The sequence below is a fragment of the Cavia porcellus genome, unplaced genomic scaffold (assembly GCF_034190915.1).
Source record: "Cavia porcellus strain 051 isolate PalLab524CR breed Dunkin Hartley unplaced genomic scaffold, mCavPor4.1 scaffold_3, whole genome shotgun sequence".
In the NCBI taxonomy this organism is placed as follows: Eukaryota; Metazoa; Chordata; class Mammalia; order Rodentia; family Caviidae; genus Cavia; species Cavia porcellus.
In genome coordinates, this window is record NW_026947486.1 from 95991188 (window position 1) to 96006712 (window position 15525).

Consider the following 15525-nt stretch of genomic DNA (forward strand, 5'->3'; position numbering starts at 1 on the left):
ATCAGCACCATGGTAAGAAGAAACAGTGTTGCAGATTTAGTTTGCTATAGAGCAAAACTGTTATAGAGAGATGGTGCTATCATATGCCATAGTAAATTTTAAAGAAAAAGAAAATGAAATGCTCAAAGCTTCTCCCATATAAACAATAATAGGGTTAATAGTCTCTTTCTTATTGATCATTCTCTAATGGTTATCTACTACATTTTAATTTACACATGAGGGCTCAGAGTGATACTAGGACATGATCAAAGTCAGCCCACTAAATAGTAGTAGAACCTAGTATTCCTGCCATCAAGAAACAACCAATGTATGATCTTTAAATGCCCTCCTGTACTGATTAGGAATCTATGCCTTTTATCTCAATCAATTATGGCTCGACTCGAAAACACTCAATTTATTCTTTTCAGCAGGCCTGAACTTAATGAGAATAGGGAGCCCCACTACTCAAAGCTGAAACAGACATCTTCAAAATTCCCCAACTAGTCTAGTTTAATGGGCATCTGCCTTTGCAGAGCAACACCAAAGCTAGCCCTTGCTCTCCCTAATGTATTTGGCTGGGGGCACAGAGTGGGATGCAGGTGGAGAGGAAGAGAAAAACAGAAGCACTGGTAAATATTTATGGACCCAATATACCTACCACAGACCAAATACAATACTGGTGATTACCATGACTTTAGAAAATGATGTGCTAAGCAACTAGAGCACACCATTACAAAGTGGTTCATAATTCTGAGTTGCATCTTTAGCACTTGTGGCAATATGATGACACAGTCCATGGCCATGGTGAGCATTCCCCTGGAGCTCAATATCCCCTCTTCCCCACAGAGAGGACTTTTCTTGTTCTTGATTTCATTTGTTCTTCTGCAAGGTTCATGTAATAAGACCCCTAACCTACAGGATCACTCTACCTTGCAAGTGTGCATATCTGCATACTTTGGAAGCCCTGATATTTTCAAAGAATGAATTTTTCTTCGTGGCAATGCTGATCTGGTTGTTGTGGAACCAGGCTAGGGATAAGCAGGCATGCCTGAAGCACTGTGAAGAACAATTTGGGGCTCTTAACTACATACTACATCTTAACTACACACTACATCTAATTCCAGCAAAAAGGAGCTAGTAACTTAATGACAGACTTTCTAGAAGGTGGCCCTAGACATTCACCCTACTTTTGAATAAGTCCAACCTTCAGCCCTGATACTACATGCTGTTTTCAATTCAGACGCTTGACAAGAATCTGTCCAAGTCTGCAATAATTTTTGTATTGAAATTAAACTGACCGACAACTACAGAACCTATGCATTCTAGCTTTCTTGGGTTCAGTTAAACTAAAAAATACATTGTTACTTACCTTGCTGCATCTAGAATCTGAAAAATCCTCCACCTGTTAAAGGAATAGTAAAACCAGTTGCTAGCAAGAGCTTGGCAAGAGTTAAAATAACAAAAATTTTTCACTTCGTTTGGATAGTGTGTTTTTCCAGCTTCTCAAACTGTAAAGAAATAGCTTGTGGATGGCTTCCCACTTTGATCCCCATGAATTTGTCTCAATCATGGGGAGATTCTGAATCAAAGGGCAGAAAGGAGCAGGTCAGCACTGACAGCCAGGCCTCCGGAGGGCTGTGGACTGGGAATGATGGATGTACCACTCACTCATGCTAATTTCTAGTCCCTTTCACAGAGAGCAATGCCAATCTCAGAAAAAAAAGCCAATAAACAAAAAAACTCAACCAAGCCCAGCCCTGTAACATCGCTAACATGGAAACTCCTGATTGAAAGGACCAAGGAGAAATTTGCAAGGATTTTTCATATTATCAAGAATATATGAAACAGAAATAATAGGAAAAGAATGATTAGACTTTGCTGATGCTTTTCAAAATGATGAAAATTCAAAGCACTCACAAAGTGACAAATAAATCATCTCTCTAGTCTCTTGCACTCAAACACAAGGCATCCATCAACATAAACAAATATCTTTCTATTCAAAAGACTTTCTTACTTCTCCTCATAATATGTCTTGAGTCAGAAAACAATATCTGCTGCATGAATGTCTGTTATTAACAGAGTGTGAAGCTGTGCATAGATCAGTTGCTAATTTGAGGATTCAAATAGACTCAGTTACCTTTCTGTTTTTCATTACACCAGAAGAAAGTGTATTACGAAGTAGTTCATACTTTTGTAGCAAATGTGAGTTATATTCCTTGTGCATTTTCTTGGAGGAAATATTTCTTTGCATCAACTTTATCCATGGGCTTAAAGGGGAGTTACGAGGGGGTTTTGATAGCATGGCTAACATCAGAGCCCTTGCACCATCACTTGAAAACCAACAGATGATTACTTTATCATCTGTCCCTGGTGTGGTTCAGCCCCCTTTCCCAGCTTCTGAGTTGCTGACAGGCTGGGAAAAGCAAAAGTGATATACCTGGTGAGGCCTCACATCAGATCTGTTAACTGAGACACTCCCATAAGCTACTTACCAACCAACGTTCAATTGGTTGCCATCCACAGGAGCCACAGGAAGAAGGAATCTAGAATGTGCTACCCTCGCCCACTGGCTCAGACTCCCCACACAGTGAAGAAAAGCAAGGAATCTTGGCACCACACTTGGACTTTTGGTCACACAACACAATTTTGCGTGAAAATTTAAAAAGAAAACTAACAACAATGACAACAAGAAAACAATTTTGAGAAGAAAATAATGCCATATATTGATACTTAACACCAGAAAACTTCCAGGTCAAATACATTACATTTTCTAAAGCACATCATTTTTATTTCACTATGCTAGTGGAAACATATATATGGTTTACATCAGAACTGGTTCAATTAATTTAACTATTTTCTGTTGAGATTATTATTATGTGTTACCTTTAGATAAACTTCTCAACTGCCTAGTGAAGTTTACCAAATGATTGCACTGAAAAAATTAAAAAAAAAAAACAAAAAACCTTTTGGAAGCACCTTGCCTTACCTGGGAGTCCAGACAGTCAGAAGTAGAGTGAATATTCAATGGGGGATCCATGAAGATATTACAGGTGCGTCAAACAAAGAGTTGGATGGTCGTTGGAAGTGAATCAAAGGAGGGAAGGAGTTGGAAAAAAAGAAAAGTACTGATTAGAATAAATTTTCAGAACTTATTTTAACACATAACCCCCCTCCCACCCTCGGAAGGTTCTTAAATGGAATCCTTTAAGCAGTCCTCTTTAATCATGTTTCATCAAAAATATTTATTACACATTATATGCTAGGTATTGTTACAAGTATTGCAGACACATCAGTGCATAAAATAGACAGAATCCCCTACCCCCACGAGGTTTACAATCTTGCAGAATGTTTTGTAGGTCATCTTCTTGGGAAAAGTTCCACAAAAATATATCATAGGTCATAAATTCTAGGAAAGCCTGTCTCCCTATCTTGTTTATACCTTTACTTATGTACAGATTCAATATTTTTATTAGAAATAATTCCTTTTCTGATTTGAAGAGACATTATAAATTTGGGATTTCTCCTTGCGGAAAGTTCATCCAAAAGGCTGTAGGTGGGCCATTTCCTGCGCACTGACTTCCTATGCTTATACTTTGAAATGAATCAAACATAGGTCATGCTTCAGTTGAGCTCACTGTCATGAAACTGTAATCCCACATCTTACAAGAGCTTATTAGTTGATGCCGTGTCTCCTCAGAGCAGACTCAGGTGACATTCTGGGATAGCAACAGCCATTGTTAGACAAAAGGAGACCTAGTCATCGCGCTCATGGCCCAGACAATGGCTGGAGAAGACCTGATAGAGCAGTCTCCCTCTGTACAGACATACATGTTACCAGAACGATGGGAGTCTGAGGGAGACTTGGGAATCTCAAACTAGGACACCTTTTCTTAGAATTCACCTTCTCAGGGCTAGTGCTTAGAGCTTCAGAAATAAAGTAATTCATTTTGCTCTAAGTATACACAGAAAGACTTAGGAAAAACAGAAGGATGTGGAACTCCAGAAGCCTTTGCCTGAAAATCAGGATCCCTGGTTTCTAGTCCTCATTTCCCCAACCACTCACACTTCACCTTAGAAAAATTCTTGTCTCCTCTCTCTGTGGGAGATGAAGGTTGGCAAGTTGGTTTCTCAACACCCTCTACTTCTAATAGCTTTCTGTTGCATTTTGGAGCTAAGTTCATTAAAAGCACACCTCTCTCTAGTCATTTTCTTGGTATAACATGCCACTAGTAGTTCAGAGTCCAGTATTCTGATTTTATGAGTTAATGACAACATAGCCAAGTAATAATGGTCAAATTCAAAAGTGGTCAAACATCATTCTGCCCAGAAAAATAACTCAGTTTATTTCAAAAATTGAGGGGCTTATCCTTTATGATGGGAAATGTATACAAGGCAACTTAATGAAGAAAAAGCACCAAAATCTAACCTGTGAACACTTGAGCCTCCCCACCTGCACCGTCCATCTCTCTGCTCATGCAGTCTCTCTTCACCTGCCAAGAGCTGGGGATACTGGTTACGACTGTCTATCTGCAGAGACCTCTGTACCCACACACTTACAAATAAAGACTAGATGGATGCTCAGGATTTGTGAAGTGTTAAAAACCCCACATCAGCACTGTTTTGGTCTGATTGCAAATCTGTGGCACATAATACACTCTGTGGAAAGCAAATGCCCACCATCGTTCCACAGATGCTGGGCAAATGGCCCATTCCACGTTGTTGCTTTCTGACATGGGGCTGGTTCACGTACTCTCTGTCCAACTCGCACACCAACAGTTGCTGTGCCTTTGATTTCACCTTTGCACTGTGTGGTGTACACTTCCACCTTCATCCTCCCCTGAGCAAAACAGGCTACTTGTCTTTTTTTCACATGTAAAATGTTTAAAATACTTGACTTCAGCGTTTTGCTTATGCATGAGCCTGAGAGGTGGTTTGGAGCCAGGAGATAAGCGTAAGAGTCACAAAGATTGCACTCTAGTCCTGACACTTTTATTTATGACCTGTGTGGCACTGCAAAAGTGTCTCACTCTCTCAAACTGATTTCTTTACCTCCAAAATATGGACAAGCACCATACTTGTACCAGCCTAATATCCAGCATACTTCCCAAAGGAGATGACACGGGTACTGCCGGGTCAAAGAAGAAAACTGTAAACAACATGCAGCTAGCAGGGTGGCTCTCAAGGTGATGTGAGATTAGATGAGATCATGCATGGAAACCCTGTAGCACAGTTCAAGGACTAGAGTCAAGATGCAATAAATTTTACATATGATCATTTTTATTAAGGAAGGACAACAAATAAGAGAATAGTCCCAAATGAGGATAAGTGTTGCAGAACAGGGACACAGCAGTGAGGCTCTTGTCACTGAGCCATCTTGCTTCCCCAGAAACAAAGGAGCCCGTCAAAGACAGTGCTCAAAGACAACTGCGTATCAGCCACATTCACTGATATATTGGAGGTTTGAGCCCCAACATGACACCTGTGGTCTCTTGCTTGACTGTCCTGCATTCTTCCTCATCCCACACCAAGGTCTATGAGAGAGAAATCATATTTCATGAGAAGGAGCTCCTCATGGTTAGAAGACAAAACCCAAATCAGCCTTTCCAATTTTTATTCTTTGAGTATTGGCTTTAAGCCCTGGAGGCCCAGCCTTTGGTACAACTATGAAATCCTCTGAGTTTATTTTGACTGCTCCTTTCAAATGCCTCTCTTTCCCCAAGATACTAAACTTGGTTTGCAGACCTAACCTCTTGACTTTTCATTCTCTACTAGCTGATGTAGACTTTAATATTTTTTGCCTTTGTACAAAGGCATTTTAAGACAACAGACCTTTCTAGACCCATAAAAATGATCAGCTATTGGTTCACTCTCCAGCCCTATGATAATGAAAAAGAATAAATTTTTATAAGAATGTGTCCCAGGGTCTCTCCATTTTCATCACCTGAGTGACATAGTGTGTTTCACAGAGCTATTCAAGCTAAGACTTTATCTAATGGCTGCTGGCTCCTTATTCCCTAGTATCAGTGTAAGTGGTGGAGAAACAAATACTACACAGCATGACGTAACAAGAGTCCTGGGCTAGAAGTAAAAAGCAGGTCTTCCTGCCATGCCTGCCACTAACCAGCCTTAAAAGCTTGGGCAGGCCTCCTCTCCAATGGGGAAGATCTCTGTCTCTCTCTCTCTCTCTCTCTCTCTCTCTCTCTCTCTCTCTCTCTCTCTCCAGTGAGAGTGTTGCACAAGGAACTTTCTCACAGACTTCTGTTCAGGATAACTTTCTAAAACTATAATTTGACTAAGTTAGGAACACTTTCTTGCAGTATATCCCAAGTTCTGTTTTTTTTTTTTTTAGCTTCTTCATTTATTTTTTTTTCTTTTTTATTAGTATATATTTGCAATACATAATAATCACTTTCATATTAGGGAACTGGTACATATACAAAATGATTCGGTAGTCTGAGTTCTTCTAAACCAAGGCTTAGACAGAAACACTTGGATTTCTCCAAGATACGCTAAGGCAGTGGTGGCGACCCTATGACAGGAGTGCCAGTGGGTATGCAGAGCCCTGTTTGGCACACAAGCCAAGTCACCCCAGAATCACCCCAGCAGCTGAGCATTCAGTGTTGGCACTCTGCAATAAATAAGTAGGTTTTGGGTTGCAGTTTGGGCACTCATCTCTAAAAGGTTTGCCATCATTACCCTAAGGCATATTTGGTAGCCTAATTTTTATATGAGGTTCCCAGATATCCCATTAGTTCCCTGGGGAACTGCAAATGGACATGTCCATGACTCTAGCTAGTGCCCAACACACAAAATGCATTAGTAGCTGTTTAACTTGAGCACGCAGGTCAATTCCAGAGGATCTATTAAAGTTTTAATGTGACAACTTTCTGAGGCTATATTTGGTCTAGGCTGTAAACATAAATGAAAGACTGCCATGGAGAGATCAACCCCTATATGCTGGCAAATCGTTTCATTCACTTGTGTATCGACCACATGGAGTCGTGCCCTATCCCAAGATCCCTACCATATCTCAGTCGATTTAGAATTCAAGTGGCTGCTACCAACAACTATCATGGAAAATTTTCTCTGTGGCCATCAATCATAAACTAAGGGCTAAGAGATGACTTTTACTGATCTTTTAGAGACTAGAATTATTCAACCCTTCCCAGGCCCTGAGTCCCTGAGAGTACAGACCTGCCCCAGATCACAGAGCACATCAGTGACAGAGCCCAAACAAGCACCAACGTCTACTGGTTCCTTTCCTTGATAGAGCAATGCAAACCCCGTGTCTACAAAATGCTGCCTACAGGCAGCAGGCAAGCAAGCACCTTTTTCCCCCAGACACAGTTCCACAGCCATTCAAAACAATTCAAAGAGCAAAGGCTGCAAAGATTGGCAAAACAGCCATGAAAGACCCCAAGATTTTTAAATTGTCCTTTTCCAGTGGCCGTTAAATTGTAAACACATTTCCCTATGCTTTCTCTCACATTTTTTTCTGCCTAAATATGCTTTTATATTAACAATCAGTGATTCTTCTATTCTTTTCATTTGACAATGCCTGCTACCTGGGCCCTGTGTTACCAAAGTGCCAACTACATTTTGGGAACAAAGTGGATCTGATGAGGAAGATTGCTAAACAACGCTTTGCATCAGTGTTTTCTCATCTCTTGGCAAGCCAGTCAGTTCCCAGTTGCAGATGTCTTCTCTAAGCTATTTGTGGTCTGCAGCCCTTAAAAACCACCCCTCCCCCACCTCGCTCCCATCCCACCAAGCAGATACTTAGTAAAAAGCTCCCATTTTGGCATCATGAGAGTGCCCTCTAGTGCTGATCTAATTAAGAATCAAGGGACTGAGGGATTCTTGTTTTCATGAGAAATGGGTTTGTCTGTAACTTATTCTTGGCTATGGTAGGTCATAGTCTTTCTGAAAGCATTTCTACCACACCTATTTGAGCACATGTCTTTCAGAAAGCAGTGAATGGAGTGTTTTGCCAGTGAAACGTCAAAGCAAAGCAAAACAAAATGGAACGCCATAAAAGAAAATCTGACTTGTCCTGAGCAGCATTCCTACGTAGGATGCAGGGTCGTTCCACGAACTGAAGTGAACAGTGATCTTCACGTGTGCCCTAAATGTCCCCAATTTGTATTTGTTTGATAGAATCCAGTAGTGCATTTCCTCAGTTTGGTCATACATATGTTTGTTTTTGGAAGGGAAGAACCAATTAACAATCTCTAAGAAATTTTCTTGGTGAAACAAGGCTTTCTTTCTGTTGTAATAAGAGGCTTTGAATTTTTTTTTTCCCGGTACTAGGGATTGAACTCACGGCCTTATGCTTGCCAGGCAGGCACTTATGCCACTGAGCTAAATCCCCAGCTGGAAGTTTCACCTACAATGTAAGTAGAAGTATGTGTTGGGGGTTATTTCACCTCATTTTATTTCCATGTTTCAGATTTTTTTTTTCTCTAAAGGTCCACAGTGAATGTTCAGTGGGAAGGTTTCTACCATACCTTTTTAAATTAGTCTCACAATGGGCTATTTCACTGAAAACTAAATATTTTATGCTGACAGACAAAGGATGGCAAGTGACCAACATGAGATATAAGTATTTCATTCACATTTTAACATATTTAAAACACAGGGAGTGAAAATTTTCCTAATACGTGATGACTTGGCCAGTGCTAAAATAAAGATTGAGACAGTCTCAGCAACTGTCCTGCCAAGTCACTAAGAGGATCAGACAGTGGAGCACATGGAATGGCCCATTGCAGACATCTGTCATCTGCTTTCATCAAGAAGCTTAGATCTCTACTGAGGCCAAAGCTGGGTTTGGTCAGAAACTTCCTTCAAGCCATCTCAAGTAGGAAGAGAGAATGGTGGCCACAGAAAAAGGCTACAGCTCTGAGAGTGAGCACAGGGGTCAGCGTTTACACAACTGTGCTTGAATTTCAATTCTCTTTTCTTCCGCTGCTTCCAATATGTCTGTTTCATCTTTCTCAACAAAAGTGTGGTCTTCAATAATACTTAGCAGTGCATGAATCAGGTGATCAGAAAAGCTGTTGAACTTTATATACCTAATAATGTTGATGAAAAAAAAGAAAGATGTTTACAAAGTTCTTAGTGCATTGGGTCAAATAAATGAAGCACCTAGATAAAAGACTTCATTAGCAAAAATGTATGATAGAGACTAAGTTATTGCCCTCTTTGCCCACATGTCCCTTGCTAGCCTCTGTCCATGTGACAAATCCAAATGTCCAGGGACTTGTCTTGAGTCCCCTGGCTAAAAAGTGCTTCCTATCTGACAGGTATTATATTCCTAACTAAATATATCCTGTTGCTATGGGTAAATATGCTGCTTTGGAAAAATCATGACCAGTTCAACAGTTTTGTGGGCTTTGGACATCTTTCTATGTGATGATACAGTGCTATTTTTATGTAAAGACTTTGTTCACACAAGGAAACTGATCTCTTTTTATTGCTAGATTCTTAGTTTTATATCTTATCTGAAATTTCAAAACCAGGACCACAAATCTCCAGTGCTTTTGCTTCAAGAATATGAAATATGACCCAGATGCCATAGCATGTGGTTGTAATCCCAGCTACTTAGGAGGCTGAAGCAGGATAGATATTTCAAGGCCAGCCTGGGAAATTTACAGATACGTGTTGTCTAATAAATAAAAGTGAAGATGGAGCTCAGTGTTAGAGCATCCCTGGATTTAATCCCCAGTACTGTCCTCTCCTGCAAAAGAATATAAAATGTGGGATAAATTGCAAAATTGTCTGAAGAAATACACAGAGTAGTTTTCTAGAATTACTGGAAATCATACCCAACTGACAAATAATAGCAATCATACCATTAGCGAATAATTGACAAGTGCTCACAATATGCCAGAGAGGTATGAATGAAAAGTATGGTGAATGTTTAAATTTAGAGATTTTATTAAGTTAAAAGACACATCGCCATTAATTCCCCTCAAGATATTCCCTATTACTTCAAACAATTTATCCCATAGTTCTTCTCACTTTCCTAAGCAGTTCTGGAAGTTCTCATTGGTGAATGTCTTTAGTTGTGTGGTTGTAGCTGCCTCCATATCCTGAATGGATACAAAACACTTGCCTTTCAGGATCACTTTGACTTTGGGGAAGAGTCACAGGTTACATGGTTTCAGATCCAGTGAAAAAAGTGGATGAGGACACCTTATATTTACATATTTTTGCAAGCCTGCCTTCCTATTGGATGACACATGGCAACAGCATTCACTGTATTTTCGGTCACATCTTGCAAAGACACACCAAACAGGATTTCCAGAACTGCTTCAGAAGGTGGCAAGAACCATGGGCTAAATGTGTTGGAAGCCATGGGGATCATTCTGACAGGGATAATGGCAATATCTTTTACTGCAATACATTTTAAAAATTTAAACATTTACTTGAATATTTTGATCATTCCTCGTACTTTCAAAGAAGGATTTTATTGCATCTAGAATAAAAGTCTATACTTAGTTTTGTCATATAGATGATAAAACTAAGGCTCAGAGAGACAAGCACAGCAAGTGGTAGAGTCTGAATTCAAATCCCAAGTGGTTGGAAGTCAGTATCAAAGCAACTAAGTTGTACCAACTAGAGTTCATTTTACCTTCACTGCAATCCTGTGAGAAAGGGTGAGGTCTGATTTTAGAGGAATCTAGAAGAGTTTCAGAAGATAACTTGCTCAAGTTCACGCAGCTAATAATCAAAGCCCCTGGGCTAGGATTATTCATTTATTCCCTGTCTCCAACTCTTATGCCTTGCTTGTTGTACTCGGTGCCATGCCTCCACATGGCACTGATGTAAAAGATGTCACCGTTTATAATCTCCCCAGGCACAGGCTGCCTCCCCTGAGAGCTGGAGGGTGCACCTTAGTTACTGCACAAGGCTGCAGCAGGCTCCCAAGTGCTTCCTTGCATGCGTCTCTTCAAGCTTCTCATGGGACTATTTTTCATTTCAATGTATACTTTGAGGCTATGAATGCCAACCACTTGAATACACAGGAAAGAGAGGTAGTAACTCATATGAAGATGAAAGCCTGGTGTAAATCTTCACCACAGCTATGTTGCTCCCTTAGGGCATAAATCAGGTGGCACTGGGTGGGCCAGGAGCCTGCAGGCAGATCATCAGGTCTCTCTTTCTGAGGGTAGCATTGCATCTTGCTAGTCTAACTGTATGTCTTATCTACAGATAAATGTGATTAAACTGCATGTAGACAGACTCCAGAAGGTTCAGGGCAAGATGACCAGGGGATAGGCAGGAAGAATCAGAGTATATACCTCATTCCAAAAAGGCCCATGAAATCAGGGTGGTGAGAGGAGAAGAGTTGCCTTAGGAAAGAATTATAGTTGTCAAATGACTGAGTCCTCTGGCATGGTGACCAGGCCATTCACAATTTGACCTTAGTTTAAAAACCTATCAAAATTGGAAGGCACCCTTAGAGACCATCAAACCCATGCTATGCCTTTATAGTTCCTGAAAGAAAAAGAACTTGGACCAGGGTCACACAGTTTATTACAGAGCCCAAACTATCTCCTAGACCTCAGGACTGAAAAGCACCAGGTTCTTGCTTTAAAAAGAAAAATGAACACACCAATCTAGGCTAGAGGGATGGGGATTTTTAAAAAAGTCAGTTGGGAGCCAGTGGCAGAGATCCAGGCGTAAGAACTGGATTCTGTTGTTTACGAAGAATAACTCAGTACTCTTTTCTATCTCTTTTAATAGGCAAGGAAACCCAGCCTCAGAGGAAAGCGCCTCAGCCAAGGTCATATAGCAAGGTCATTATAGACGATGGGCTTGCAGGCCGGCCTGGCTGCTAAGGCTATGGTTTTTTTTGCACTAGCGAGGTGGGGCCCCCTAATGTCTCTGTAGCCAGCCTGCAAATACAAGGAGGCCCCTTGGAGTACTAAATGACCTTTAACATGTTTGTTTTTACACAGTTGTTGTGATCATGGGGTAAACTCTCACTTGCAAGTCCAGATCCAACAAAGCCTTGGCTACTACCCATTTGTGAGAATTTCAAGAGTGCTTTTGAACTTCTCTCAGCCTCTGGACCCAAGAAAGACAGGGCACCACTATGCATAGCTTACAGACTCCCTCCTAACTGCCCAAGGCTTTGCGATCCTCTCACAGGAACTGGCACTCCACTTTGGGCTGCAGAGGCCACCTGCCTGGGAAATGAGGAGGCACTGATAGTGTGCCCCAGCTGCGAGCTGGCTGAGATGCTGCTGTGGGGGTGTTTTCACCCCTACGGGCAAGGTGTCCCATCAGGGCAGCACAGGAGCAGCAGCTCAGTGTCTCTGTTTTGAGGAAAGCCAAGGAGCACTAACGCAGTGGGAGCAGTCCCTGGGGAGAAGGGGTCTGGACCTCTTCTGTGAAGCTGAACTTGCCGAACTGCTCGCTGCACAAGCAGCACATCAGTAGGCTGCTTGCTCAGGGTGCTTGCCACAGTTGGGGAAGAAATCACCAGCAGCGGGGTTGGCGTAAATCAAGTCCCAGTTTCCTTCCAAAGGACCCTTCCAGGCACCCAACACTGACAGTTGCTCTTCACACACTGGCTTTAAGCTACTCTGCCCCCTTCCCTGCATGAGGTGGGTAATGATCTGGAAATTAACCTGAGTGGTTCTGACAAGGGAAGCCCAATTTAAAGGGGACTTTCTCTAGAGAAACTTTTTGAACATACCTGTTTATAGTCATTTTACAGTTTAGATGGAGGTCTCTTCCAAGAGATATGCACATCTCTCTGGGTCAAACCATTTTTTACCCTTTAGTATTGGGGATTCAACCCAGTACTGAACTACATCACTATCTCTTTTTTATTTTTCATTTTGAGGCAAAGTTTTGGTAACTTACTAAATTCTCCAGATTGGGCTCAAACTTGGGATCCATCTGTCTGTCTCAGCCTCCCAGTGTGCTAGTACGGTAAGAGTGCTCCCACCATGCCTCACTTCAAACTGTGTTGGTCCTCTTCCAACATATGCTGAAATTTTCAACATCATATTAAGGTATAATAGGCTGTTAGTGTATTTATAGATATGTGCAACGATCACTACAGTCCATTTTAGAACACTTTCATCACCTCAGACAAAAAAAAAAGAAAGAAAGAAAGAAAGAAAGAAAGAAAGAAAGAAAGAAAAAGGCCATACACTTCAGCTCTAATGCCCTGTCTGTCCCCTATTCCTCCCAGCCCTTGACCACCATCAATCTATTTTCAGTCAGTAAGAATCTTTTCCTCGTCTGGAGATTTCAAATAAATTGAATCACATAGTTATCTTCTGTGACTGGGTTTCTCTACTAAGCATAATGTTTTCAAGGCTCGTCCCTTAAACCATTCATTCCTTTTCACCACCCAAATAATGTTCCATTGTATAGATATATATATTCATAAGTTTTCAAAGTTCATCCAAATAATCTCATCCGCGCTCACTTGTCAAGTCCCTAGATCCGCCCTGAGCACCTGGTGTGGTACAAAATATTACTAATGCCATGAAGGAGAAACAGGGATGGATAAAGAGGTACGATGAATATATTGATTAATTCGCGCATGCAGTCAATACATTTTCTGCAGAGTTTCTCCCGTGTGTCAGGAATGGTGCCTAGGTACCTAGATTTTAAGGGCCCTTACCTCCCAGCCCCTCACAGTGAGATCAGCAGTATGGAAAGCTATGATTCATACATGGTAGCTCTACAGGACAGAACTACTGAAAGCAGTGAGCCAAGGATTCAGGTGTTATCTGTTTTGCCCATTTTAAGGAGGTGAAATTCATGTAACATAAAATGAAACTTTTTAAAATGTACAATCCAGGGGAAACTGGTACATTCATATAGTGTTCAACTCTACCTCTGTGTAGGTCCAAAACATTTTTATCATCATATGCCCATTAAGTTGTCATTCCACTCCCCCATTCCCCACCCCCACTCCCACCCCACCTCCCAACCCCCACAGCACCTGGGAACCACAGATTGGTCTTCTGTCTCCATGGATTTGCCTATGGATTATTCATATAAGTGGAATCCACAACATATGATCTTTTTAGTCTGGCTTCTTTCATGCAGCAAGAAGTTTTTGAGGTTTACCCCTGTTGTAGCATGGATCTAAACCTCAATCCTGTTTCTGACTAATATTCCATTGAATGAATAGTCAACATTTTGTTTATCCATTTATCTACAGATAAGCATTTAGATTCCTCTCACTTTTTCACTGTGTCACTGTGTTACTATGAAGGTACATGTACAACTGTTGTGTGTACGTGGTTCTCTTCTCTTAGGTATACAGGTCAGAGTAGATTTGCAGGATCACGTGCTAATATGATGTGATCATATTTAATTTTTTGAGAAACTGCCAAACAGTTTTCTACACAGATGAACCATTTTATATCCCCCACAGTAATGTACAAGGGATCCAGTTTATCCCAGGAAGTCAGCCTTAGTTTAACTCCTACAGAAGAGTCCCATTAAACTAGGGACACCCAGTTAGCCCAAATGACAGATCATGATGCTGGCCATTTGGGTCTGAGCAGCAGAAGAAATTACATAAATGAGGATGAGGGTGGATTCAGGAGGATCCCCACCTCTACAGCTCTGTGGGTACTTCTGTGCATGCTCATAGATGTAAGGACAATCATCAGGCCCACTGGATTGCTGTTCAATTGTCCCCTTACACCAATGGGACACAGAGCATCAGGCTCAGCGGAGGACTCAGGGAAAAACATCCTTGACTAAAAGAGCCCAAAAACCCAGGAGATCTTTTTTATGAAAAGAAAAACAGGAAATGAGTCCTGACTCTGGCAACAAAAGAAAGAATAGCATGGCCTTCTCCATCACACGAGAAATTAGAAGAGGCTTCAGTGGGTTGTGAAAGCACTTAGATTCCATGGTGTTCAACACTGGCTCCTGTCGCATGGGATAAAGGTCTCACATAAATTTATGAAATGACTAATGGCGAAGAGAGTCTAGCTCTAAAGATGACAACACAAGTATATCACCGAAACATGCCCTTGTGGCCTATCTCTCTCCTTCAGTGATCAGATAGCTCAACAAATATGGAATCCACTCCTCCTCCAGCCTATATCACTGCGTAGGAAGGTCAGCCCTGTTCTGGAATGGCATTAAATCTTTCAAGCCATTTAATGCCATTTTCAGGTGCTGAGACTATCACTGTCAAGATGACATGCTGTTCACCATCCAGAAGGAACTCTGAGGCACAATCCCGAAGTGTAAGAGTTTGCATCCTTAGGAAAGAGGAAGCTCAGGATCACAGTGACTGATCAGCTCCCAAATCCTTGGAGCTTCAGTCACCTAAGGTTAAACAGGTAGATTCAAACTCGTTTTAGAAGCAGAATCCTTTTTACAAAAAAAAAAAAATCTTCCCACAACCCCATTATGTAAAACACATAAAAACTGAGCTGGTCTAACTGAACAGGGACGGAACCAGGGATGGTGGCTCATATCTGTAATCCCAGCACTCTGGAAGGCTGAGGCAGGAAGATCGTAAGTTTGAACAGTGGACAATTTAGCAACTTA

The 15525-nt window shown here is 41.3% G+C and overlaps 1 protein-coding gene across 5 annotated transcripts in view; it reads right to left on the bottom strand.

The window, feature by feature from the left end:
- The window catches only part of Hs6st2 (heparan sulfate 6-O-sulfotransferase 2), a 283885-nt gene that overhangs the window by 73647 nt on the left and 194713 nt on the right, over positions 1 to 15525 (bottom strand). For 3 of the 5 annotated variants that reach the window (XM_063246433.1, XM_063246435.1, XM_063246436.1), the window contains exon 3: positions 1349 to 1381. The exons of the other annotated variants lie outside the window; for them this stretch is intronic. In XM_063246433.1, the coding sequence (XP_063102503.1) occupies positions 1349 to 1381 (33 nt within the window). The remainder of the gene's footprint in view (positions 1 to 1348; positions 1382 to 15525) is intronic. 5 annotated transcript variants of the gene reach the window in all.